Consider the following 26,163-nt stretch of genomic DNA (forward strand, 5'->3'; position numbering starts at 1 on the left):
ATTAGCTTGAGGGACCTTTTCTTTATATATGAAACTATCATCAATAGATCAACCCTAAATCTCAAAATCAAATTCTGTGATCAGTCCTGGTAGATTACAATTCCAGCCTCCGCGGCTATTCTTCCCCCAACAATGACTTGACCATCAAAGGGGTCACATCGATCACGCTGACACCCGATGAATGTTGATGCATAAGATCACATGTTCGATCAGGAGACATAGGGAGAAGTAGAAAACGAGGGAAGAGAGAGGCCCGAATGCGGAAAACGCCATCACACTTCAAAACTAATGTCATAGACATTATTTACAATTTTATATGTATAAAACAATTCGCATAAATATATTAAATGAATTATAAAACAATTTTAATTTTTTTAAAATATGTAGATTTTTTTTCACATATCATCGAATCTATTCCAAATCATCTAATACATGTATACAGTAAACATAAGCAAAATAAATATAAATAATATGTACAATTTAATATACTGTTTTAAAAATATTTAATTACAAAAGAAAACAAAATAAACTCATAATTTTTCTTTTGCCTTTCTTTTTGCAAGATTTTTTTTTTTAATTCTTAGTTTTTCGAATCTACATTAAATTTGATGCCAGAAAATAAAAACACACTTGCCAAGGTCCAGTTAAAAGATTAAAATATATTTGAAATTACAAAATTTTGATCTTATGGATTAGCTACAATTTTCCTTATAAAATAAATGTGTTCTGAGTTCTTTGAGCCATTGGAGTCAGTTAAGAAATTAAGTTGAAACTAAATATTCATATTCTCCTGAATGTATTTCAAATCCAAGATTATTATTATATTTTTTTATACAAGGTATTCAGATCTTAATCTTAAAATAGACAGTCCAATCTTATATTTATCCACCAAGTAAATTCAAAAAATTAGCTTTTGATTGACATGGCATCCAAGCACACCAAAAATTCAATATGCACTAGTGCCTGTGAAAACTACCTAGTAGACTCTTGAGTGAACTCAATATTTCAATTAATTGAGAATGATCATCAACCTCAACTTAACTCAAGATCAAACTAAAACATTGATTACAATCCGAAACCCATCGCGTGTTGATCCGACAACTCTATGCTTGTTTCATATCATTCGTTGCCTTCTTTGAGCGTTTACCTCATTCTAAGCCTCAAAGCCGTTGAGCTAACAACTTACTTGATCATGCAAGTACCACTCGATCTCATTGAGTTACAAACTTTCTTAACCACAAGCAACTTAAGAAGTTCCTAATCAACCTTAACCTCTGTCTTCCAACTCAACCTTGTCGAGTTATGAGCAACCCACCAAATTCTTAGTTGTCCTAGACCTTCTGAGCAACCTGTCAAACTTTTTGATCGATCTTAACTTCTTAGACTTCTAATCTTCCAACTTATCCTCGTTGAGTCATGAGCTTTGCAACTTGCCAAGTCCTTGATTGGACTCGACCAATAATCTCACTTTTATGAACTTTTCATCTCCATGTTCAATCTCTCAAGCATTGCACACTCAAGACACATCATAACACAGAATTAACCTAATTTAAATATTTTGTCAACCATATAATCAACAATTTGAGATATGATTATACTAATAATTATTTCATTATAATTCCTTCTCAATACCTCCCAAGTAAAAAAACTAAATTGAATTCAAATTGATGAGTTAGTCGGAGCTTATCCATGCAATTATGCACTCTTCAAATAAAATTTTTTTTTCTAAAGATCCTTGCTTTCATAATTTTGTGAATCATTCAAGAACCTTTCGATCCTATGCTGTGTTAAAGAAATACCCATTATCATCAGAACAATTATATAAGGTACATAGTAACAATCGAAGCAAATAAAATATACATAAAAAGATCTTTTTCTATTATATTTAATAGTCATAAAATCCTTTCTACTGCAAAGAATTAACAACTATTTGTACTAATCCTACATTTCATCTTTGTGAACAGAGAAGAAAGGAGCTTTAGAGAGAGAAAAGAATTGAACCATAAGGGAAACAGAGAGGTCAACCTCTTCTCTCTCTCTCTCTTTTTATTTTTTTTTAATTGACACCAGTATCCAATTTACACCGACTATACATCCATTGAATGACCGTACAATCTATGTGTTTTCTATAAACTTTTCATTTTCAAGCATCTCTTACCCCCACATGAAAGCAAGACCACACCCTACATGAAGACGACATCAAACTTCATAAAAAGAAATGCAATATTCAGAAAATAGTTCAGGCTTAGCTTTCACAATCATGAAAAAACAAAGCTTACCATCACATCAACTGGATTGTGATCAGACTGCAATTTCTTGCTTGCATGCAACAAACTTTTCGAATTTCAATTACTTTCCAAAGATCACAATGATTGAAAAATGGCTCTCCTTGAAGTAAAAGAGTGCATGAACTTGATAGGGCTATTCCATGTAATCGAACAATAGGATGCCCCACCCTTTCCCTTGAGTTAGAAAAAACAAATGTAAGAGATTTGCCAACAACCACGGCTTCAGGGTGAAGCTTCCAATTGCAGCATTTGCAAAAGGTGGAATGTGGAAATCATCAGTGAGAAAATACCTTCTGTCAGAGAGAATAAAGAGCGTGAATAACTTACATATACTCAATTGAAAATAGGTTGGACCCGTCTTCTTCTTTAAGCTTCAACCTTTCCCCAAGCTCATCAAAGCAACTACCAGTTATGCTGCTTGTCTTCAAAGCAAAACCAATAAGCAAATCCAATTTCACCATCCATCCACATCCTTGCCACTGTTCTCTTTTTCTTCCATCCAGAGTTCTCATTTCTGCCTCAGATATTCATAACGCTTGATTAGAGAAGGCTGCTCTGTCCTTCACACTTGAGGTACTCGTCTTCACAAGATCTTTCTCTGATACGCTGAACATTTGCAAGATGGGATCTTTTGGAACTCTTCCTAGTTTTTCAAGTTCAGCAATTCCTGAATCATCTTGTGGATATTTACTCCAAGAGCTGAAGGTATGTGCTTTCTGTTAGATTCATCATTCTTGAATCTGATTCCTACTAAAGTGTCTCTGGGCTTCCCATAAAACTACAGCTGATTTGGGATGAAGTGGGACAAGATCAACTAGAAAGAGAGAGAATTCTACTAGAACTGGAACAGGAATGCATAGATATCTATAGGAGAAAAGTTGACAGTGCTAATATCTTGAGAGTTCGGCTGCATCAGGCATTGGCTGAATCAGAAGCTGAGTTTACTAATCTTCTACTTTCCTTGGGAGAGAGGTCATTCCCTGGACGGGTGAGATATAAATGGCATTTCATAATTTACATTTAGTAAGAAAAAAATTGAATGTGAACTGAACTAAAATAGAATATATTGGGGCAGCCTGAAAAATTGACAGGTACATTAAAGGAACAGCTTGGTGCAATCACTCCAGCACTTCACGAAATGCAACTACGGAGAGAAGAGAGGGTGAAGCAGTTTCATGAGGTTCTAATGCAAATTCAAAGAATTTCTTCTGAAATAGCAGATAAACAAGAGGATAGCAATGTAGTGGTGAATGAAGGGGACCTCTCCATAAAGAAACTTGAGGAGTACCAAAATGAACTCCATAGGCTTCATAAGGAAAAGGTACAGTTTATACCTTTGGAAGGCAGGTTGGTATCATCAATGAACCTATTGCCTTCTCACCAATTTTACACTATGAAAGAATGATAGGCTCCGGAAGGTAAAAGAATACATGGTGGTGGTGAAGAACCTTGCGGAAACAATGGGAATGGATTCAACAGAAATCATCTGTGACATTCACCCAAGCTTGCTAGGTGGTTTAACTGGACAGCAATCAAAGACCATAAGTGACACTGTTTTAGAGAGATTGAACAACAAAGTGGAACAACTCAAAGATGAAAAGCAAAAGAGGATGGCAAAGGTATGTTCCAAATTTCCAACATCCAGTTATTGCAGGCAGTGAGACTAGGTACTAAAATAATACTAGTTGTGCACATAGTGTTCTAATGGTATGCATTACAGACTACTCTATATGATTAAATCATGCACTTCATAAAGCATGTCATACTAGAGAAGAGAATTCAATTCTATTTGAAAAGAGAGTCAATCATAATTGAGAAATACATAACATGAAATTATTGTTGATTGCAATAACATACTTTTTCTACATGACATTTCTTAATTTCACAACACAGAGCCTTGAAAACAGGATAATGCAGTTGGTCATTTTGCTGTTCATAGAACTTAACATTTTAACCTGTGACTTTCAAAACTTGAATTTCCAATCCATTATAGTTTATAATCAACCAATCTTTATTTGATGACAAATATCCTCATCAAGTTCTTGCAGTTAAATAATAGGTGTAAAAGCAATCTAAATCTCTTAGCTGCAGTAAGTTTTTGTCCATCAACTTTAATTGTTCTTTTAACTTTTTTCTTTATAAATATGTGGTATTAGTTCTAACTGAGTCCGCAGCTTCACAAGCTTGGGAAAGCATTGACAAACTTGTGGAATCTCATGGACACAACGTTTGACCGACAGAAGTTCTCTTATATGGATATATTTACATTGTCAACCTCAGTAGATCCTGAGCTAGGACCAGGAAGCCTTTCAGTTGACGTAATCCGCCAGGTACAAGCATCATTCCAGAAATTTAAGCTTAAAATAATTTATCAATTGTCATTTAATGCAAAGCTAAGCAAGTCAACATAGGTTGATCATCTAACATAATGAACTGCAAGTGTAAACCAGATCGAGTCTGAAGTAGAGAGACTAGATCAGTTAAAATCAACCAAAATGAAAGAACTCTTTCTCAAGAAGCAAAGTGAACTTCAAGAAATATGCAACAAATCGCATTTGGAGGTACCTTCAGAATCAGAGATGCACAAAATTATGAACCTTATCATTTCTGGTATGTCTCTTGAGTTATATTCATCATTTAAAAGTTCCTATGATATTTCCAGTAACTGATAAAGGTTAAACCTTGAATTAAAAAGGAGAGATGGACCATGATGAACTTCTAGTGATAATGGAGGAGCATATATCCAAGGCAAAAGAAGAAGCATGCAGCCGGAAGGAAATAATGGAGAAGGTTGAAAAATGGATGGTTTCATGTGAAGAAGAACAGTGGCTGGAAGAATACAGCAGGGTCATCTATAAATTCAACTCATATGCCTATAGAATCATATTTCACTAAATTATACAGACAAAAATTTTAGTTCTAACATGAGTGCTTACAGGATGAAAAACGTTATTCAGTTAGAAGAGGGGCTCACAAGAACTTGAAACGTGCAGAACGTGCTAGAGCAATTGTGAACAAAATTCCAGGTAAGAGTTGGCTATATGGCTAATGATTATAATTGAAACTAAACTATAAATTCAAAAATACAGTATTGGTGAACTTATTGATAGCAAAGACAAAGACATGGGAACAGGAGAGAAAGAAGACTTTCTTGGTTGATGAGGTTAGACAAGACAATTTACCTCTTTTCTTGTTTATCTTTATTCTACTAGGAAATCTACCAAGTCATTTATCAAGAAGACAAACAGATACAAAAGGAAGTTACAAAAGTATCAAAAGAAATGCAGTAAATTATCCTTTTCTTCCTTTCTCACAAATGATGGTGCGTGAGTACATTTATTTTGATTAATGCACAAGAAACATTAAGAAATTAGCATGTTCATGATTCATACATCAAACAGAGCAACCTAAAGAATGTACCATTTAAATAAGTGCTTTTCTTGATCAAAGATTAGGATCAATAGGTAAATGGAATTTCAGGATCAAGATAAACATGCACAATCTCCTATTTGATCTTCATATTATGTTAATTGAAGATAGTTCAGTCAAAACAAATTTGAAATTTGAATTGTTGAGACAAACTTAGAAATTTCAGATCTATTACTCAACCTGACAGATTGAGGAAAATAAATTCTCAGCCATAGAATACTGATTGGGATGGTTAAATAGAAAAGTGTTTCTGGACATTTATGCATTCACCATATGCTCACTGAAATTACCAAATAAATAAATATAAGATAACAGAATGACTAGTCATGCTTTATGCCCCAAAATGTTAGGCAGATAATAAAGAACAAAAAAAATGTAATAAAGATGGAGCATTTAGAGATGCTGTAAGGTTGCTATTAGAAATAAAACAAAGCATGTTATTCTTCGCAAATAAATAAGTGTAACGTAATCCCAACAGATAATAGAATGTCAGAAATACACATAAAGGTAGCACAAATATGTTCAAGGATGACCAAAAGATTTTAGTTAGATGAGTACAATCAAATAGAATTAAATGTGTGAAAGGTAGATAGAGGATATAGGAAATTAACATAATAAATAGAGGAAAAATGACCAAGAAATTACTAATGATATAATCTTATTTGGAGCCAACTGACAAACTAAAATCCATGTAGATGACCACAAATAGTTGGGAGATAGGCCTTGATTGTTATTTGAAGTGCTATGAACCACTATAGGCTAATGAAAGAAAGAAGAATGTATTCAATGGTGTGTCAATTTAAGTACCAAGTGTCATCAAGGAAAGATAAATTAATGATGACAAATATTTGTTTTAGAATTTTTTTTAGAGGACTGAGAGTGAGAAACATTGAGTAAGGTACATAAAGTAATAGACAGTAAAATGGAACTCATGGCAGGAGTTATTACTTTCCTTCAAATAGCACATCACTCATATCTCATAATATAGCAAAAATTAAGGCATATGCAATATTTCATCCACTCTCATTCATCATTGAAATCATGCAGGTCCCTCTATTGGCAATGCTTGAAGAGTACATTCTATTGAGGCAGGAAAACGAGGAGGAAAAACAAAGGCAAAGGGTAAGTTATAGTGGGATATGATAAATACAAGAACATATAATGTCACTCTTACACAAAGAATTTACTGAAAAGAAAAAAAAACAATATCATCTCTGCAGGATAGGAAATTGCAAATTCAGCTTGCAGCAAGACAGGAAAATTCACTTTTCTCAAGACCAAACACAAGCTGTGGCCGATCTACAAACAATAGCTTAAATAACAGTTTTGTCAGTGTTTCCCCTTCAATTAGGAGGCAAGCAACCATCAAGGAAAGTGAAGGTTTGACAAAGAATTCAGTAAAGCAGGGAGCAACGGTATACAAAGGGCGTAGTATGTTGCAAAAACAGAAGACGCTAATCAACTATAGGCACAACCCTCGTGCTAAAGAAGACGTGCCATCTGAGATCACCATAACATTTTCTGGCTAAATTCACAAACCTTTCTTTGATACTAACGAAGATTGTGCATCCAATATTATTTGATGTGTGAAAGGAATGGCAAAAGTTTTCAGTTAAATGGTCAAGGTTACAAAGTATAATAACTGTTGAGATAACTTTGATGCTACATCCTGCCAATTAAAAAGGACTCACTAGTTCTTAAAGATAGACTAGCAATTACACATGAGTTGGATTATGGGTTATCAGAATCCAAATGGCTTCTGACCCTAATAGACGGAATGAGATCCACTTTCTACCAGAATAATTCCATCGATATCACCTATAGCCGTTGTTGGTCCATGTGACAAGGGCATTATAAAACGCATGCACATGACCCCGCTTGTAGCTACTCACCAACATAAAGCCTATAACGAAGCAGATAAACTAACATATTTTATTGATAAATATTTATTTATTTACACACTGAAATATTAAAAGATATCAAATAGCAGTGCATTAAAAGAACATAAGATCCAAAGAAGAAAAACAAGCAAGGACGTCTCCAACAATCCACAGTATAAATCTCTGTGAAACTCAATAGCTAAGTGCACCTCCACACAATCACTTAGTTTTCAAATCCAATACTGCCATTATTCGCCTCAAGTATATCTAGAGGCAAAAAATAAACGGAACCTTAACTACAGAAGATAGCTACTAGGAATACAATAGCATGTATGGAGCAAAAGGGTTAGCAATGAGATAGCATATTAGGAGTATGCATAATAATTATGCCATAAATGAGATGTTCTTATGATGTGTCATACTATATGATTTTAGGTAGTTTTATGTTTTAAGCAAGCTTAATCATAGCGTACCTATGAGTTATTTCCCATCACTCCAAAGCCACAGAGAAGTACACCATGCATGCTCAGCAAGCAGAGACGGATCTATTCAAGGGCTATACTGGGCTATAGCCCAGCCCTACCAGCCCAAAAAAAAAAATAGGTATAATATGACATCTGATTTCGACTTGCACAGTCGTTCCCATCTCCAACACGCGCGCCGCGCGCCTCGTCCGAACCGACGACACCGTGAAGGCGCACCGCGTCACCGTCTAACATCGGAACGACTCCACTGCATCGTACCGCCGCACCGGCCCTCACACGCAGCATATTCACATCCAGACTCTGGACACAGGACAGGTAACCCTAAATGACAAAATCCCTAATACTTTCTACTTCTCCTTTCTACTGTATGTCCGTAATCGCCTCCCGACTTCGTTGTCGTGGCCACCATTGAGCAGCGAGAGCATGTCGTGGCTTGCTGCCGGCTTCGTTGCCAAAGCATCGCACATTCTAATGGCATTGGTCGCGTTGCCGACTTGCCGTATTGGTTTTGGCATTTTGCCAAAGCCGGCTTCAATCTTCACAAATCACAGTATTGGTTGTCGTGTTGCTTTATAATTTGTTTTTTTTTGGATTGTCATTACTCATTATTTAAAAAGAAAACATCTCGGACTGCAAGGGCATCAAAGCTTGAAAATCTTTCACCAATATGGACTTCTATAGTTCTATTATGATTTGTCATATGGTGTTGAGATTTAAACGTCTTTTGAACTTAGAATTGATTTTATCAATATTTTTCAATTGGCTTTAGCTTTCAGTATTTTATTTTAGAATAAGATAATAATTTATATTTTATCTCAAGTTATAAATATTTCCCAACCTAATTCATTGTACTTTAAGCCATTAGTAACCTATTACTTGTTTATTTAGGGATTTAATTTTAACTATTTTAAGATGGAACATCAATCTGCTACAAAGAAAGGAAAGACATTAATATCATCTTTCTTTAAAAAGAGAGATCGTGAAACTAGTGAAAGCACTTCAATTCCTACTACAATGGAAAATCAATCTAGTGAAGGTCTTCTCATTCCTAGTGTCCAAATTCCTTAAATTTCTTCTCCTAGCAAAGACCACCGATCATCGTCTGCTTGTATTGAATGAGATCCGGGGAAAAGAAAACAAATATGTGAATATCATGTTAATATACGAGATGAGATAAGACGTTCATATCTAAGGATGAGGCCTTATCAACCAGATATGTTGGAGTATCCGGCTACAAAATTTGGAAATCAAAATCGTCGGCTTCAGAAAAAATGGTTTCAGAAATTTCATTGGTTAGAGTATTCGCCTTCAACAAATAAGGCATATTGTTTTTATTGTTTTCTTTTTCTGAATGATGTTAATTCATCTAATATCTCGACACTAGTCAATGAAGGATTTGACAATTGGAAAAGGGTAAACCAAGGAAAAATATGTGCATTTCTTGCCCATATTGGTTCTGCAGCTTCTTCACCTCATACTATGTCTGAGAGAAGGGCTGAAAATTTGATGAGACCCTCTCAACATATTGATAATGTGATGTATGTTCAAGCTAAAGAAGAAAAGGAGAAAAATCGTTTGCGTTTGAAGACCTCAATTGTCACTATTCGATGGCTAGCACTTCAAGGTTGTGACTTTGAGGTAACGATGAATCTCTATCTTCATCTAATCGTGGGAATTTTCTTGAATTGGTGAAGGCTTTTGCAAAAATGAGTACGGAAATTGATGAAGTTGTACTTGAGAATGCTTCAAAAAATGCTCAATATATTGCTCCAGAAATTCAAAAAGATATTTTACATATTGTGGCCAATAGAGTACGACAGATGGTTCGTGAAGAAGTTGGAGATAAATTCTTCTGTATTCTTGTTGATGAAGCACGAGATATATCTAAACGGGAGCAAATGACCATTATCTTAAGGTTTGTGAACAATCATGGGATTTTGACAGAAAGATTTTTTGCCATCAAAAGTGTTAGTGACACTACCTCATTGAATTTGAAAAAAGAAACATCAAATGTTCTTGTTCATCATGATCTACAAGTTAAGAAAATCAGAGGCCAAGGATACGATGGTGCTAGCAATATGTGTGGCGCGTGGAATGGACTCCAGGCATTATTTCTCAGAGATTGTCCTTATGCATACTATGTCCACTGTTTTGCTCATCGACTACAATTAACATTAGTTTCTGCCACTAAGGATGTCAGTGTTATTTAGGAATTCTTTTCTCATTTGGACAATATTGTCAATATTGTTACTTCTTCTACTAAGCGCATTGTTGAGTTACATACTGCACAAAGAAATGAAATTGAACATATGTTGGCAATTGGAGAACGTGATTCTGGAAGTGGGGCCAATCAGATTGGTAATTTGCAGCGGGCAGGAGCTACTTGTTGGAGTTCTCACTATGACTCAGTAAAAAGCTTAATAAGTATGTACGCTGCAACTTGCAAAGTTTTTGAAGTTCCTAGTGACTATTCTCCAAATGGAAGAGCTAAGGCTGAAGTTCGGGGAATTTACAAAAACATGGCAAGCTTTGAATTTGTGTTTATTTTGCACTTAATGCATAAAATTATGAGAACAACAGATACTCCTTGTCAAATTCTTCAAAGAAAATCTCAAGACATTTTGACTGCTATTACATTTGTCTCTACTACCAAAACCATCCTTCAAGAACTTAGAGAATGTGGGTGGGAAGAATTTCTTCATGAAGTGAAAGTTTTTTGTTCGTGAAATGATATTGATGTGCCTGACCTTGATTGGCTATATAAGATTGGTCGTTCTCGTCAGCAAACTACAATTGAGCATCATTATCACTTTGATGTTTTTAATGTAGCAATAGATTTCATCTTGATGGAGTTAAATACTCGGTTCAATGAGTCATCAGTGGAACGTCTTTCTCTTAGTACAGCTTTAGATCCAAAAAATTCATTTGATTCAATTAATAGTGATGATATTTGCAAACTTGCAAAGAAATTTTATCTTGAAGATTTCACAAATCAAGACATTGTTGCTTTGGAATATGAATTGGTACATTATAAACTTGATGTGATGCAAAATTTGAAGGTTTCTACACTTGCTGAGTTGTGTCAGCAATTGACTGAGAGTGGGTGGTCAAAGGTTTACATTATGTTAACTAGATTGATTCATCTCGTTTTGATATTACCTGTTTCTACCGTCACTACTGAGCGAGCCTTTTCAACAATGAAGCATATGAAGACGGCACTTCGCAATAAAATGGAGGATGATTTTCTTGAAGATTGTTTGACACTCTATATTGAACGAGATTTAGCTAAAGATATAGATATAAATTCTATTATAGATGAATATTATGTTTCAAAATCTCGTAGGGCACAACTTTGTTGAACAATATAATGTAATAACTTTTTTTGTTATATATCTATATAATTTATTATATATTTTTAATAATAATATATAATTTATTACATTAAGTCCAAGCCCCCCCAACTCTAATTCCCGGATCCGGCCCTGTCAACAAGTATAACTGTCAATTCTTACCAACCCTTGCACTCACTGGCAAGGAATCAATATGCTCACCAATTATATGATGCTCGTAATTATAATTCTTTGAGCTAGCTTATGCCCTAATTAAGTATTCATTTTATTTACTCCACTTAGCATATTACACATGTTGTATCATGGCATGTAATTATTTTATTTATTCCATTTATCATATTAAACATCTTACGTGTCATAGCATGAAATCAGTAGCAAAGAAAACAATACACTAAGCAAGCAGTAATATTAGCCATGTGTCATGAAAGCTAAGCAATTAATAAGCATAGGAAAATGTATATATCATGCGGCATATAGTTTAAACGAGTAAAAAAGAATGATGCTTATGTTCAAAGGAAGCATCATATACGCTATATATATATATATATATATATATATATAAAGACAGCTTATACAGGAAGCTCCCGTCAGTGCGGGGTCCCAAGGAAGGGTCTATTATACACCAATGCGCCAAGGGATATAATGACAAAAAAAAGAGCAGTTAAGAGTGGAAAAAAGGTCAGTTGGATTCTTCATCAGATAGAACTTGTAACCAAGGTTCTCTAGTTTACCACAATCTACAAAGGTAGCAAAGCAAGAATTATTATTTAAGAGTTGACCCTTGGTAGCAAAGCAAGAATCTAGTGTAGGCAGGTAATCTACAAAGACCTATTAAAGACCACAATAGCCTCTAAGATCAAAGAATAAACCCCTACACCCTTTTTAGACAGCGGCTGTATCATCAAGAGATGGCCGCTAAAATCATAAGCACAGGTCTCCTTTTACTTTTCTCTTCACGGAGCCCCACTTATTATCAATTCTGACAACATAAATCACGTTTGCAAGGGAAACATAGGCAATTTGTCAAATCAAGGCTATTCTTTCAGTACAACAGCTAAAAGAGTCGATTAAACCACAATACCTCTAATCGTAGTCCCCAACTGTTATACAAACACCCAGCGACCACCCCCTTTTGTAAGGCTTTAGAAGACAACAAGATTTCACAATTTTAGGTTGCAACAACAAGGAAACACATAAAGCGCAACCATTTAAAACCAACCACTTCTAGGTCATCAAGTCAACACCTCAATTTGAAGGAGTGAGGCCCACAGAACAGACAAGGATCCTACCTCTTAATCACGTTTGAGTCTTTGGAAATTCCCTCCCCTTTTGAAGCTATTGATTGCTGCTCAAAGCAAAAACCGCACTACTATTCCATGCAGGATTCGCTGCACAACCACGATTCGATGCCCAATCCGCGAAGAATCAAGGGTTCAGGGAACCATCAGTTAGCAAGCAAGAAAAAGGAGTAATTGCAAGTAGCACAAGGTCGACGCACGAGGGAAGAGCGGCAGTCGGAGGTCGACGGCGGCTCGCGGGAGTGAGCGAGGGAAGAAAAAGATCGCGAGGGGTAAGGGCACGAGTTTAAGATTTAAGGACCATAACGGTTCGGGTTTAATTAGCGGGACGGGCCGGGTTAACGCACGCCCATAAAATATGAACTGAAAACGGGAAGGAAATGATTATGTTCACGCCTCTCACAATAAGAACAATTAATAATCAATAAGAACGATGATTATTATAAGATAAATTGTGTAAGATAGAGAATTGGCACAATGATAAATATTTATTTATCATATAAATTTAAATAATTTTAATATAATAATGTTCAAATGCAACCTATCTCATTTGCCCATGTGTTTGTACCGAGTGTTTAGCTCACTATTCTTTAACAATGTGGAAGGGGAAGAGTGGTAAGTGATGAAATCTGAAAATAGTGAGCCAAATATCTTGTAATTTTTCTTTGCTAATGATTTATTAGCCTTAGCGGATCAAATAGATGCTTCTGAACACTTCGAATAAGTTCGAAGGGGGCATCAGAACAATGAGCTAGAAAGGCAAAGCCCCTCCTCCTCCTTCACATGGCAAATGTAGTGCACACTCAACAAACCTAAAACTAATCAAATAACATGTGATGGCTTGGGACTCAAGCGAATCACATTTGGAGATGCCCAATTCCTCAACAAGCAAGGGTTCTAATGTGGAAGCCATCTTTTATATATATATATATATATATAATTTTAATATTTCAAAAGTCCACTTAAAGAATGTGATTTATGAAGTATTTAGTGGGTGGCTATATAATGGGTGATAAATTTAATGATTTTAAAAGTAGAATTTGTGAAGGAAAAACAATAGATTTAGATTTAGTAAACAACTCAATTCCTTCCCCTTAGCTTTCGTAATCTGTCATGGCATATCTTAGTCCTTAAGCATGTCCATGCTTCCTTTCTTCTTCCTTGTGCCACCACCTTCTTATAAGCTCATGCTACTCGATTCCACCCGAAAGCTCACCGACGCTGAATCCAAACTATGTCTACCGACTGGGGACCCGTCATCGTCGCCTCCATCCTCTTCATCCTCCTCTCCCCAGGCCTTCTCTTCCAGCTGCCGGCGCGCACACGGGTGGTGGAGTTCGGCAACATGGGCACCAGCGGCATCTCCATCCTCGTCCACAGCATCCTCTTCTTCTGCATCTTCACCATCCTGATCATCGCCATCGGAATCCATATCCATGCCGCTTGATCCAAGATAGACACAGCTTTTCGCAAACACTTTAGAGGCATTTCGCCTTAATACGCACAGAACAAAAAACAAAAAAATTGTTTCTTCTCACAAATTTCCAGTTTGTTGTAGCTGATAAAAATTGATCATAACAAAACAGCATTTTTTTTCCCTTTTCTCCATTTTGTAATTCCTTTGTAATTCCCTGTGCACAAGGTAATATTTGAATCTTCGTCGCAAGCAAAAGCAAAAGGGGGAGAACAAGAAAAATCTAGGGTTCGGTCTTCACCCACAGAAATCTGATCGCAAATTCACGGAAACAAACATTCGATTGCTACCCAGAAAACTTATAACAAAAAAACAGTTTTTGGTTTTCGATTACATAAGTAGGCGTTGCAGATGAGTTGAAAGAGGACCTGGAAAACCCTAGGAGCAGATGGTTGGTTGGACGGGATTAGCCGGTGTAGATATGGAGACGGAGGGCGACGATGATGATGGAGTAGATGGCGAAGAAGATGAGGGTGTGGAGGGCGACGGCCTTTCCGTTCGTCCGCATGTTTCCGAACTCCACCGGGCGGTGAGTGCCCGGGGCCTCCAAAATGAGCCCAGGCGAGAGCAAAACGAACAGAATCACCCCCACCACCACCGGCGCCCAGTCTGCCATGAGGTTTCACTTCCGGCGATCACTAGCGACGCCGACAATTGCGGAGCAGAAGAAGCACAGACAAAATGGTCGGCGACGATGGGAAAGATACAGGAAGAAGCGGAATCAGTGAAGTGAACCAGTATAACGGTGGGGCATATGAGTGTGTTCAACGTCTTACTTTAAAAATCAATAAAGTGATACTAATTTTTAAAATGCAATATTATCATAGCATTGTTGAAATCTAACACCCATACTGTTAGTAGTGGTGATATTTTTTTCGAATGAAGCACCGTAATAATTAGTAAAATAGGAAATAAATGTGTTCTTTGAAAACAATATGAAAATGAAGTACGGTTTTTTTTTAATTCTACAGATTTAAATGCCCCTTTTGGTCAATTATCAAATTTTATTTATAATTATTCTAAATAATAATAATTAGATATTTTAAAAAATATGGGTAAAATCAAAACAACATTCCACAATTAACAAAACTAACACCCTTCTTATAAAAATTATCAAGGTGTCTCATTATAAATTTTTTTTTATCTCAAAATATTCTTATTTGTATTATTGTAGTAATAATAATTAGCCGCTACATATAGTAGCTACTATAATATGATAAAATACCATGTTTCACTTTGATCAAAATTATTACACATAAAATATTATTATATTAAAATATTTTTTTATCAATTTAATCAAAATTATTTAAATTCTATTAAAATTATTTTAACTTAATTAAAATCAATTTAAAAAAAACTATAACAACTACTGAGTAATAGTTAGAACACTATAACAACAAATACAACATTATTATAGTATTATAGTAGCTACTTAATAGCTAATATAACTATATATAATTCACCTATATAGTTGTTACAATAATTGTAACAACTCATATAGTGTGATACTAACAATCAAGTAGTTGTTATAAAAAATTTAAAGTGATTTCGACTAAGTTAAAATAATTTTGATACCGTTTAAGTAATTTTGACCGATAAAAAATATTTTGCTATAATAATATTTTATGTATAGTAATTTTGATGAGAGTAAACGTTATATTTTATCATAGTGGAGAAGTTGCTATACATACGATGTGATAGCTATGGGGGTAGCCATTCCACATTGTAATAGCCTAGCTATAATAATAATGTGATAGCTATGGGGTAGCCATTCCACATTGTAATAGCCTAGCTATAATAATATTGAAAGTAAGAGTATTCTCATGATAAAAGTAATAGCTATGGTTTTGTTAAATGCCAGATGGTCTTTTTATGTTTGCCTCAAAAATAATAACTTAAGAGTATCTATTATATATTCTACTTCAATATTTACATCAAATAGTGATACTCTTCTTCCAACCTATATCATCTGATCATTACTTTCTTCAGCTTGTGATGACGGCACTTGCCACCTGCTTAACCTTGCTTTTGCAATCTCCACCTGCTCAGGGAAATGGCGAGCATTAATTACTGCACTAATTTTATTAGAACCCCAAAACACAAAAGATTATTCAGATTGCCAAACCATTCTACCTGTTGCTCCCAATCAGTTTTGATAGTCATTCTGATAAGTATGAGTATTTGCACTGCTGACCCGCACAGAGTTCCAATCCAAATGCCCTGTGAATCACAGAGCATGCAGAGAACCAAAGTTATCATTTCATGTAAAGAATTCTGATTTGTCGATTTGATGTATGCCGCACTACCTTGACATGCAAGTCGGTCTTGCATCCGAGAATGATCCCCAAAGGGAAGCCGATGATGTAGAAGCACACTAAGTTCACATAAGCCACGGCACTTTGATAGCCAGCACCGATCGCTGCACCTGCAGGCGATCATGTCCGGAAGTGATTGATTAATTGCTGGCCAGTGGCCACGGAAGATCTAGTTTGGCGGGCGTTTGGGGGGAAGAAATTAAATCCATGGCCGGCACACTACTGACCTGAAAGTACTGTCTGAAAAATGCAGGGCAGAACAGAGAGCACCAGCAGAAGGTGCATGCTGGACACGTACTTTGCCACCTCCTCGCTGTCGGTGAAGAGGTAAGAGACTCTCTTGCCGATGATGAGGAACAGAACGAGGAAGAAGCAGCCGACGATCGACGAGTTCAGCGTCGCTACCTTGATGGCGAACTTGGCAGATTTAGCACTCCCCTTGCCGAGCTCGTTCGATACGCGAACACTTGACACCGACACGAACAGAGCAAGCAGAGATGCATGAGATTTGGAAATAGAAGAAGAAGGAGGAGGAGGACATGGATAAAAGTATATATATGTGCACCCTGTGGCGGTCAACAAGCCCAGCATCATCATCAGCGCCCATGTGGAGATATTAATGCTGGGATTTGAGGAAGGACAGGCAGTGAGTTAATAATTAGGGCTTTTAATTTGATAGAACTATCGAATGGGAGAATCGAGGAGACGATGTCTACCATATAGACAAAGCGGCGAGGGAAGTCTTGGCGTTTTTCATGTACCCTGCCAAGAACACGACGGCGGCGTTGTTCCATATTTGCAAACTGCGCGCAGAGAAAAGGCAGGCCACTCATGATTCGTGTCAGTCCACCGTGCGAGGGGAGAGGGAGTTGGCTTACCAGATCATTATGCCAGAAGACACGGAGAGCTTGAGCACCGGCAGCAGCTCGCGGAAGGCTTCCCTGCTGAAGCCCGTCCAGGTCAGCGAGCACCAGCCGCCGCCCACGTAGATGAACTCGCCGAGGACCATAGTCCAGCCGTAGGCGTTCAGCGAGGCTGCAGCTCCGGCGACTCCCCAATTGAGCTTGACAACGGCGATCCAGGAGAGCAACATGTGGAGGAAGAAGGAGGGCAGGGCCAGCAGTGCGATGACGAAGTTCTTGAGCTGGGATTGCAGGAACATCTGCATGGAAATGAAGAAGACGCTGGAGTAGTGGTAGGGGATGAACATGAGGGCGATGGGGCGGGCGGCATCGGAGAGCTCGTGGGTCTGTCCCAGCGCTTTGAAGAACGGAGGGGCGAAGACGAAGAGGGGGAGGAGCAGGGTGGCCACGGCGCCAAAGACTAACCACGACCGCTGGAGGTAGATGCCCATGGCTCGGTATTTCTTAGCTCCAAACGCTTGACCGCACAGTGTCTCTGTAGCACTGCCCATTCCCACCTGCACTCTCAGTATTGTAAATGAATCACCTCAATTAGTTGAACATAATTTAGATAAATTTTGTGATATGATTTAGGATTAGAGTTGGGCTGAGTTATGAGTAGTGAAGGTGATAGAGCTGAAAAAACAAAAAATTGTGACAAATATTACGTACCATAATTCCATGGCAAAGTCGGACGACGAGCGATAAAACAAGAGCATAGGAGGCGAGCTCCGTCTCGCCGCAATGGCCTATATATGATTGAGTCACAATAAAGCTACCAAAGGTTGAGAGCCTAATGATCACGGCCGGTCCTCCGATCCTCCACAACTTCTTTGATTCTTCCAACACCTGCCTAACTAAACTTTCTCCTCCTGCAACCTCCTCTACCGGTGCACTCTCCATCACTTTAATCTTAATTGTTCTACCAGAACACTATGTAACTTAGCTAGGCCATTCATTTATACACGCCAACACTTTTTCTCAGATCAGATTTTTTGTTGTTGTTATTTTTTTATTATTATTTTTTAATCCAAGTATCTAGCTTTTTTGAAGATAAGTGATCTATCTAATTTCAAGAAAATTTTTCACTGATTATCAAGATAAATCGGAAAATATTAATATAGGCTAATCTAAATATCTAATATTTTTAGATCTATTTCTCATTGGAGAAAAAATATCATACAGTACGTCGTAACTAAAGTTAAAATTTAAATCTTAAATCTCTTAATTATTCAGTGAAGGACTTAACCATTATATAATTATCCGGGGGCAACACTCTATCTCTTTTCGATACCCATCATTGGTTATCGGAAGTGATCACCCATTTAATTCTTAGGATGATGAAAGACATGCAATATATATTAGAAGCTTTTCTAGCAGTGGAATGTCATTGTGGTTGGCACAATCAGCATCTATGTGTTCTTATGTCGTATTTTGTGTCCAAATTATTTTTCTAAACAACACCTTTTTCATAATTTACAACATGATCGAGCAAGAGTCGATGAGTTTTTCATAGTTGATGGCAATCTTCTCACTCATTGACCTGCAATGACATTAGAAGTGTGTTGGGATTTTTCCTCTAGTGAGAGATAAACATACGAATACTGAGCGTCTGGTGTATTTCTATTAGTATTTTTTAATTTATTTTGATCGTCGATGATAAATTTTTACAAAATCAGATGGATCATTTTCAGAATTAATAAGTTCAAATAACAAGATACCTGAATTACTATAAAAATAAATAATCAGACAGTAGGCATATGAAGTTGATTGTCCTTTTTCTAAAAGCTTTATTCTCTCAAATCTGCCTTTAATTTTTTATAAAGAATAGTCATCACACACTATATTGAAAGTATAATGCGTGGAAGCTTTGTTTGCCATCATACTTTGTAAAAATTCCATCTTTAGTGTCAAGGTAGATGATCCGTTTAAAAGATGTCTCCTTTAATTGGACGTTCTTGTAATTGGACGCTTTAATGAAAGCTTCTTTCGATAATACGAATGAGTATGCATAGGAGTATGCATAGATGAATACAAGTCAAAAAACGCCGTATTTATATAGTAAGTTACCTCCGATCACTGAAACAAACTCAAAATAATGATGGGCTAACTATGGATTTATTTTCAAGTCATTAATTATTGATGGAATATGATTCCATCGGAAATCAACTACGGACTCCTAATTCCATCGGTGGTTAATGATGAAACCGATATCTCGTCATTAATCAGTTGGTAAATGAAATACGTGATCGAATTCCTATCGGAAATCAACGATGGTATTGAGTTCCCGTTGTTGGTTTTCGACGGAATAGACGATTCCGTCGATGCCTACCGATGAAAATGGTATTCTATTGGTATAGTCGGATCAAAAATAGGGCAATACCCTATTTATTACATTTAATCGTTAATAATGATTAATTTTAATAATTGTATACTAGATATTAATCATATATTTTTCTTCACATATGAGACAATGATAATAGAGTAGCACATATATCACAACCATCAGTAAGTGGGAGGGAGTCATAGCCTCTATCTACCTAGGTCATAAAGGACATATATTATGATATTATCAGTGAAAAGATAAAAAAAAACTCCACCCTGTATGACCTTGGCTCCTAGGCCAAAGTGGTCTATGATCGTTTGAGGACTTTTAGATGTCGTTCTAGTTTTACTTCTTATATTGAGGTGTAGCTGAGAGTAAATGCTAAATTAGAATCTTGGAGAGAAACACTAGAAGAGAAAGGTTTTAAGCTTAGTAGGTTAAATACAGAATATAAAAAAAATTTAAGTTTAGCAATATTAGAAGTAATGAAACAATTGTTAAGATAGGAGATGATGAGTTGCCCGGAACCGAGAGATTTAAATATTTAGGATCATTTTTGCAAAATGATGGAGGGATTGAGAGAGATGTCTTACATAAAATACAAGCAGGATGGGTGAAATGAAGGGGAGCGTCGAGCGTTTTATGTGACTGTAATGTATCTCTTAAACTTAAAGGTAAGTTCTATAAAACCGCAGTTAGACTTGCTATGTTATATGGAGCTGAATGTTGAGCTATGACTCGAGCACATGAGCAGCAGATGAGAGTTGTAGAGATGAGGATGTTAAGGTAGATATGTGGACATACGAGGATGGACAAAATAAGAAATGAGAGCATTAGAGAGAAAGTCGGAGTTACATCTATTGAGAAAAAACTCTGAGAGACACATTTAAGATGGTACAGACATGTATTTAGACGATCAATAAATGCTCAAGTTAGGCGATGTGAAACTATGATAAACATACATATCAAACGAGGAAGAGGAAAATAAAAAAAAGACTTGGTTAGCAACAATAAAACAAGATAAAATTTATTTAAATATAGATGATGATATAATAGGAGATAGAGCTCAATAACGTAAAAGGATTCATACAACCGATCCCACCTAGTGGGAAAAAACTTGGTTGTTGTTGTATTGAGGTGTAACCGTTAAGACAAGAAAATCAAGAACTGAGGGATTAGTGGTTTATAATGGAATAGGCGATGGTCGCTTGGGCGATGGGAGATGATGCTCTCTTGGCTAAGATGCAAGTAATCATTGCTTAATGGACCTAATCATAGTATCGTCTTGAGTTATAAGAGGCTCAAGTCCCACAGGACTATGTTGATTAGCTCATTTTAAGGTATGTTCAATTACAACTTATTTATTCTAAGGTTTTGATATTATAATATGATTATTTCTAATTGTATTATATTTTCTTAGAAAACTTTTATCCCTATAATTGATATATTCATCATCATCACCATTAAATATCTAAAATATGATCCAGATACTTTTTTACATATAAAATTAATTATACATTACAATTTTTTAATTATACATATATTATATTTATATCACATCATTTTGATCATAATCTATCTTTTTTTTTTCTATAATATTTCATAGTACTACCCGATGGGATTGTATTTGAATATGTTTGTAGTGGATTTCTATCATGATATGGATGTCTTAGATTTTTTTTATATGGATTTTGATACTTTATTGTTAACATTCGGATAGTATATTGTTGGCTTTCATTAATGTTTATGAGATTAGTTTGTTTGTGTATGAGTGTTATTGTTTGTATTTATTTTGAATGGTTGTATGAATTGTGATTAGTTTATGTATGAATTGTGATTGTTTGTATGATTATTTTTATATATTTATTGGATTAGTTTGTGTATGAATTATATTTGTTTCATCATCGTTTCTATGAATCATGATTCTGCCAGTAATTATCGATATAGAATTTCGATATAATTTACCAACGGAAATCATGATTCTATCAGTAACTACCGACGGAGACTATAATTTCATTGGTAGGTGCCGACAGAAACCTCGATTCTGTTAATAAGTATTGTAATTAAATCAAATTCCAATAATAGATTATCAATGAAATTTATCTTTCTGTCGCTAATTTCTAACAAAATTTATGATTTCATCAGTAATTAGCGTTATGGAATAGGTTTCCGTTGACTAAATGCTCATAGAATTAATTAGAACATTAATTCTGTAGCTAAATATACCGATAGAAACACTAATTCATTCCATCAGTATATTTAACTATCAAAATTTATTCCGTTGGTAAAACTATCTATGATGTAATATATTCGACTACTATATTTTTATCGTAATTTTATTGCTAAACCAATATAGCGATGGAAATTATCATCTAATTGATTTTTTTTTTAATTATTTCGGCTACTATATTTTTACCATAATTTTATTGCTAAACCAATATAGCAACCGAAATTATCATCTAACTGATTTTTTTTTAATTATTTCGACTACTATATTTTTATCGTAATTTTATTGCTAAACTAATATAGCGACGGAAATTACCATCTAACTGACTTTTTTTAAATTGGATGTTTAAGTCGATAGTGGAGCTCGAGAGAAAATTTTTAAAAAAAACCTAAAAAGGAAAAAATTAAAGAGAATGAAAAATAGGATCCCTTATCGTTGTCATCAGTTTTATCTTTTTCATATGATATATCTCTGATCTGTGTGACCATCAATCTCTTGGAGCATGGACCACATCAACACAAACTCTGAGGAGGCCTTATCCCGTGATTGCTCAGACTCTCTGAGTGACGATCCACCGTACAGGACTCATACGCCATTATGATCCGTATGGTTGTTCGAGTCATACTCTGCAAGGGCCAGGGCTAGACACAATCTATCCCGGTCAATACTGTAAATCTGTTAATTATATGGTTGCCGGCTCGGCTATATCTAGAGAACTAACCTATCCCTATCAAAGCCACACCTTAGAACGACCTAGGCCTATGGTCTTTGAGGAATTGAGCTCATTATAAGAGATTTGAGAAAGCCTAAGATATTCAGAGGGACGAATTGCGTATGGAGATTGGAGGAGTCCCCTGTGCACAAAGCTCGGTAGTCATGGCCGTGAGCAAAATCTTGTGAGCTTGGGATGCCAAGGATTCAAATCAAGGTCTAGGCCATGTTGGGAGTTGGATTGAGTCATGTGTATCCGATTTACCGACTTAAATTAGGTAGGATAGGCCCGATGAATAAAAAGGGATCATTATCCTATAGTATCACTAGATAGTGATCACTATCCATTATATATTTTTTAATTAACTTATTATACGTTGCCTTTTATGCTTCTTATGTATATTTTTTTTCTAACATCCGGAAGTAGTACGTGGCTTTTAGATTAGTTGATGTTTAATAATGATCACGGTGTTCTAATATATTTTGTGCTATGATATAATGATGAAATAGGAGTTTATATATTTTTATTTTTAAAATAAATTAATGATAATAGAAATATTTAAATGGTATTGATTATCTGGTGGTTAAATAAAGGAACTCGTCACCTTAATAATTTTTTCAGGACGGTTTTATATATTTTGGAAGTGAATAAATTATGGAGAGTTATTCAACCTTAATCGACCAACGTCGAGTGTCCTTCCTAAATAGGTACACGAGATGAGTACAACATTATACTCATGAAATATATCTATCATGTCTAATATTTCGAATGGTGGATGTCTAATGACTAGTTTGTTATGATAGCACCCAATGGAGATTGGATTTTTTGGTTTATAAAAAAATAGATCAGGAGATAAACCACTTACAATTGTAGTTGGATCATTGTCACGATTTGATCGTAATTAGTTGTGATTCCTCTTTGAGTTCATCGTCCCTACCAGGTTATAATTTGGATCGAAGCGGATGACCGGAGGTCGCTTGAAGTGGGCAAGTGTCTAGGTTGGGAGGGGGCAGCTTTTTAGCGACCTCCGATCGCTCGTTCTGACTCAAACTATAATCTGATGAAGACGATGAACCTAGAGAGGGATCGTAACTAATTACGATCAGATCGTGATCACGATTCAACCATGATTACAAGTGATCCATCTCCTCAGTATTTTTTTGAACAAGAAAATCTGCTCCCCTCCTAATGGATCCTTCAAGCTTTTGGATTTTTTTGTTATCTAAAATTGTGAAAATGGATCAATACGATTCAACTATTGGCAAGAAAGAAAGGATAATATGGTGGCATTCGAACGAGAGAAAATAAATTACATTGTTTTGGAGGAAGAATTTCACTTCATCTCTGAGGAAAATAAATTAGAATTTTTACGAATTCGGTGCCCGATGAGATCATCAATCAGGCCGCCTTAGTTTAGCTTTTTTAACCTAAATTTTACTATTTTGAGTATTCAGAGAGCACGATGAATCAAGATAATTTATCATGATATTTTTAAGTATCATTACATAGAAAAGAGAAAGCACTAACACCGTATGATATGCCACCATTAGTTAATGGAAGCATTGCTCTAATTGTCCACGAAATCAAACTAAAGTGATGTGGGATTTGATGCTGCAATCTGAGTGTGGATAGAATAATAGTATAATATTATTTTGATAAAGTCGCAACTAAAATTAAATTTTATCTCTTTAAGATAAATTTATCTTACACGCGATGTTTACGGAACATGACAATCATCTCTCAAGATACAATGACTTTATCTTGCAATAGCAGTATTGTAAATCGTAAGACCTCTGAATCAAAGAAACTTTTTGAACTCTCCAAATGCAAGTATGAAATGCAATACTTACTTTATTTTAAATTGGAATGAATTGAGCGAATCAAATGAAATGTGAAAGATTTTATTTATACCAAATGAAGGGATAGAAAAATCTCTTGGTTCAATTAGACCTCATCCATCCAATTTGAATTGGAGGATCTAGATCACATCCTTTCCTAAGAGACACAATATCTTTTCATTTGGATGGATTCCTTTTGAAATCAATGGTTGAGATTGAGCCATCCGAAAGGGCACTAATGCCTTCTCATATGGATGAATCAGATTTGTCAATCTTTATCCAACTATATAGATTTAATTTCTCATTCACATCAATTTTCCAATAATCATCCACATGAATAAAAATTAATGATGTATGTATGTTGACATCAAAGGAGAGTTTAATCGAAAGATTATTGCATTAAGAGATGTAACTTATGGCTTTAAACCTTCCGTAGTAGAGTATCATCAGATTTATTAGGCTGCTTAGTAAACATGATATCTTGAACTACTCAGACGTTCATATAAATCAAGTCAATGATATATACACAATAATATTTCTCACTTTTTTATAGTTCTTATAGTTTTGTCCGTTGTGACTATGGATAACATCTTAGATTCATAAGTTTTTTATGTTGCGACATTGTTGGTGCAATCGTCTTCGGGTCAAGGTTGACAAATTTGACTAAGCTCAAGTTGATTCGAGCTTGAGTTTTGATATTTGGACAATATGTGAAGAATAGGTCAAGTAGGTCAAGGTTGACCAGATACTTGATAATATGGAAGAAAGAAGTCAAGTAGGTCATGAAGGACCGGATACTTGACTGAGAAAGTCCTAAATGAAGGTTAGGTAAGATAAATATCTAACTCGAGAGTTAAGCAAGGGTAAGTTAGGCAAGACAAAGTCTTAACTCGACAGTTAGGCAAAGGAAAGTTCAAGGGAATCAAGGAGGACCGCACATTGGCAAAGGAAAGTCCTAACTGCGGTTAGGTAAAGGAAAGTCCAAGTGGGTCAAGGAGGACCGCACATTGGCAAAGGAAAGTCCTAACTATAGTTAGACAAAGGAAAAATCCAAGTGGCTAAAGGAAGATTGCACGTTGACAAATAAAAGTCCTAACTGAGATTAGATAAGAAGAAAATTCAAGTGGGTCAAGGAGGACCACACTTGGTGATAAAAAATCCAATGGGAAGTTGATACGAGTTGGAAAGTCCAATTGAGTCAAAGGTTGACTGAACATTTGGTGAAGAATGTTAGAATACTTGGTGAAACCAAGAAGCCGGGGAGGAAGCCTGCTCGAGGAGAAAATCATAAGATGGGTCCGGTTGAGCCCAATTCCGGATGGACGAAATCACCTAGGCGAATGGAGCAGCGGAAGAGCAAAACGGAACTATTGAAGGCGCCCTCGGGCCTTTCTGGTGGAAGGCGCCTTCAAACTATTTAAGGCACCTTCAAGCCTTCATGGAAGACGCCTTCAATCACTTGAAGGCGCCTTAGACTAGGCAAAATGTGGTCGTTAGCGAGGATAAAGTCTTATCCTCGCTTGCCTTACTGGAGGCACCTTCTAGCCTCGGATAGAAATTTCCAGGGGATATAAAAAGACCCCTGGAGCCAGGAAAATAACAACAACTCCAGTATTCATTTTCTTGCATATTTCTGAGT

The 26,163-nt window shown here is 35.9% G+C and overlaps 3 protein-coding genes and 1 long non-coding RNA gene across 6 annotated transcripts; 2 read left to right on the forward strand and 2 right to left on the reverse strand.

Annotated features, from left to right (window-relative positions):
* Positions 1-1,863: 1,863 nt before the first annotated feature.
* On the reverse strand, positions 1,864-13,014 carry LOC122042496. Of its 2 annotated transcripts, none has more exons than XR_006129273.1 (4): positions 12,722-13,014; positions 2,616-3,268; positions 2,280-2,462; positions 1,864-2,204 (listed from the first exon to the last, which is right to left on the reverse strand). It is a non-coding gene; the product is annotated as an uncharacterized LOC122042496 (long non-coding RNA). The 2 variants fall into 2 exon arrangements; XR_006129272.1 differs by having other exon boundaries at positions 1,867-2,183.
* Positions 2,857-8,695, forward strand: LOC122042494 (65-kDa microtubule-associated protein 8-like). Its single transcript, XM_042602645.1, has 11 exons — positions 2,857-2,993; positions 3,073-3,276; positions 3,364-3,609; positions 3,689-3,907; positions 4,463-4,618; positions 4,739-4,898; positions 4,984-5,135; positions 5,227-5,314; positions 5,378-5,451; positions 6,765-6,839; positions 6,938-8,695. The coding sequence occupies exons 1-11, from the start codon at positions 2,910-2,912 to the stop codon at positions 7,244-7,246; spliced, it is 1,767 nt and encodes a 588-aa protein (XP_042458579.1). The 5' UTR covers positions 2,857-2,909; the 3' UTR covers positions 7,247-8,695.
* Positions 13,015-13,768: 754 nt separating the features above from the next.
* LOC122042497 lies at positions 13,769-14,760 on the forward strand. The gene has a single exon (XM_042602648.1). The coding sequence runs from the start codon at positions 13,965-13,967 to the stop codon at positions 14,175-14,177; it is 213 nt and encodes a 70-aa protein (XP_042458582.1). The 5' UTR covers positions 13,769-13,964; the 3' UTR covers positions 14,178-14,760.
* Positions 14,761-16,049: 1,289 nt separating this feature from the next.
* Positions 16,050-18,370, reverse strand: LOC122042498 (protein DETOXIFICATION 20-like). Of its 2 annotated transcripts, XM_042602650.1 has the most exons (8): positions 18,094-18,370; positions 17,398-17,939; positions 17,236-17,322; positions 17,085-17,141; positions 16,747-16,985; positions 16,511-16,629; positions 16,338-16,424; positions 16,050-16,245 (listed from the first exon to the last, which is right to left on the reverse strand). In XM_042602650.1, the coding sequence occupies exons 1-8, from the start codon at positions 18,322-18,324 to the stop codon at positions 16,165-16,167; spliced, it is 1,443 nt and encodes a 480-aa protein (XP_042458584.1). In that variant the 5' UTR covers positions 18,325-18,370; the 3' UTR covers positions 16,050-16,164. The 2 variants fall into 2 exon arrangements, with proteins under 2 accessions (XP_042458584.1, XP_042458583.1); XM_042602649.1 differs by having other exon boundaries at positions 16,747-17,141.
* Positions 18,371-26,163: the final 7,793 nt, after the last annotated feature.

This window comes from Zingiber officinale, chromosome 2A (assembly GCF_018446385.1).
Source record: "Zingiber officinale cultivar Zhangliang chromosome 2A, Zo_v1.1, whole genome shotgun sequence".
In the NCBI taxonomy this organism is placed as follows: Eukaryota; Viridiplantae; Streptophyta; class Magnoliopsida; order Zingiberales; family Zingiberaceae; genus Zingiber; species Zingiber officinale.

What these genes read in the sequence shown, in the direction of transcription:
- LOC122042498 (XM_042602649.1), bottom strand. Translation starts at nt 18,324, where the DNA reads ATGGAGAGTGCACCGGTAGAGGAGGTTGCAGGAGGAGAAAGTTTAGTT. An exon ending in TTTTCAGACAGTACTTTCAG is followed by an intron (nt 16,630 to 16,746) that starts GTCAGTAGTGTG and finishes GATCGCCTGCAG; the next exon opens with GTGCAGCGATCGGTGCTGGC. An exon ending in AAACTGATTGGGAGCAACAG is followed by an intron (nt 16,246 to 16,337) that starts GTAGAATGGTTT and finishes TTCCCTGAGCAG; the next exon opens with GTGGAGATTGCAAAAGCAAG.
- LOC122042494 (XM_042602645.1), top strand. Translation starts at nt 2,910, where the DNA reads ATGGGATCTTTTGGAACTCTTCCTAGTTTTTCAAGTTCAGCAATTCCT. An exon ending in AGAGGTCATTCCCTGGACGG is followed by an intron (nt 3,277 to 3,363) that starts GTGAGATATAAA and finishes ATATTGGGGCAG; the next exon opens with CCTGAAAAATTGACAGGTAC. An exon ending in ATAGGCTTCATAAGGAAAAG is followed by an intron (nt 3,610 to 3,688) that starts GTACAGTTTATA and finishes ACACTATGAAAG; the next exon opens with AATGATAGGCTCCGGAAGGT.
- LOC122042497 (XM_042602648.1), top strand. Translation starts at nt 13,965, where the DNA reads ATGTCTACCGACTGGGGACCCGTCATCGTCGCCTCCATCCTCTTCATC.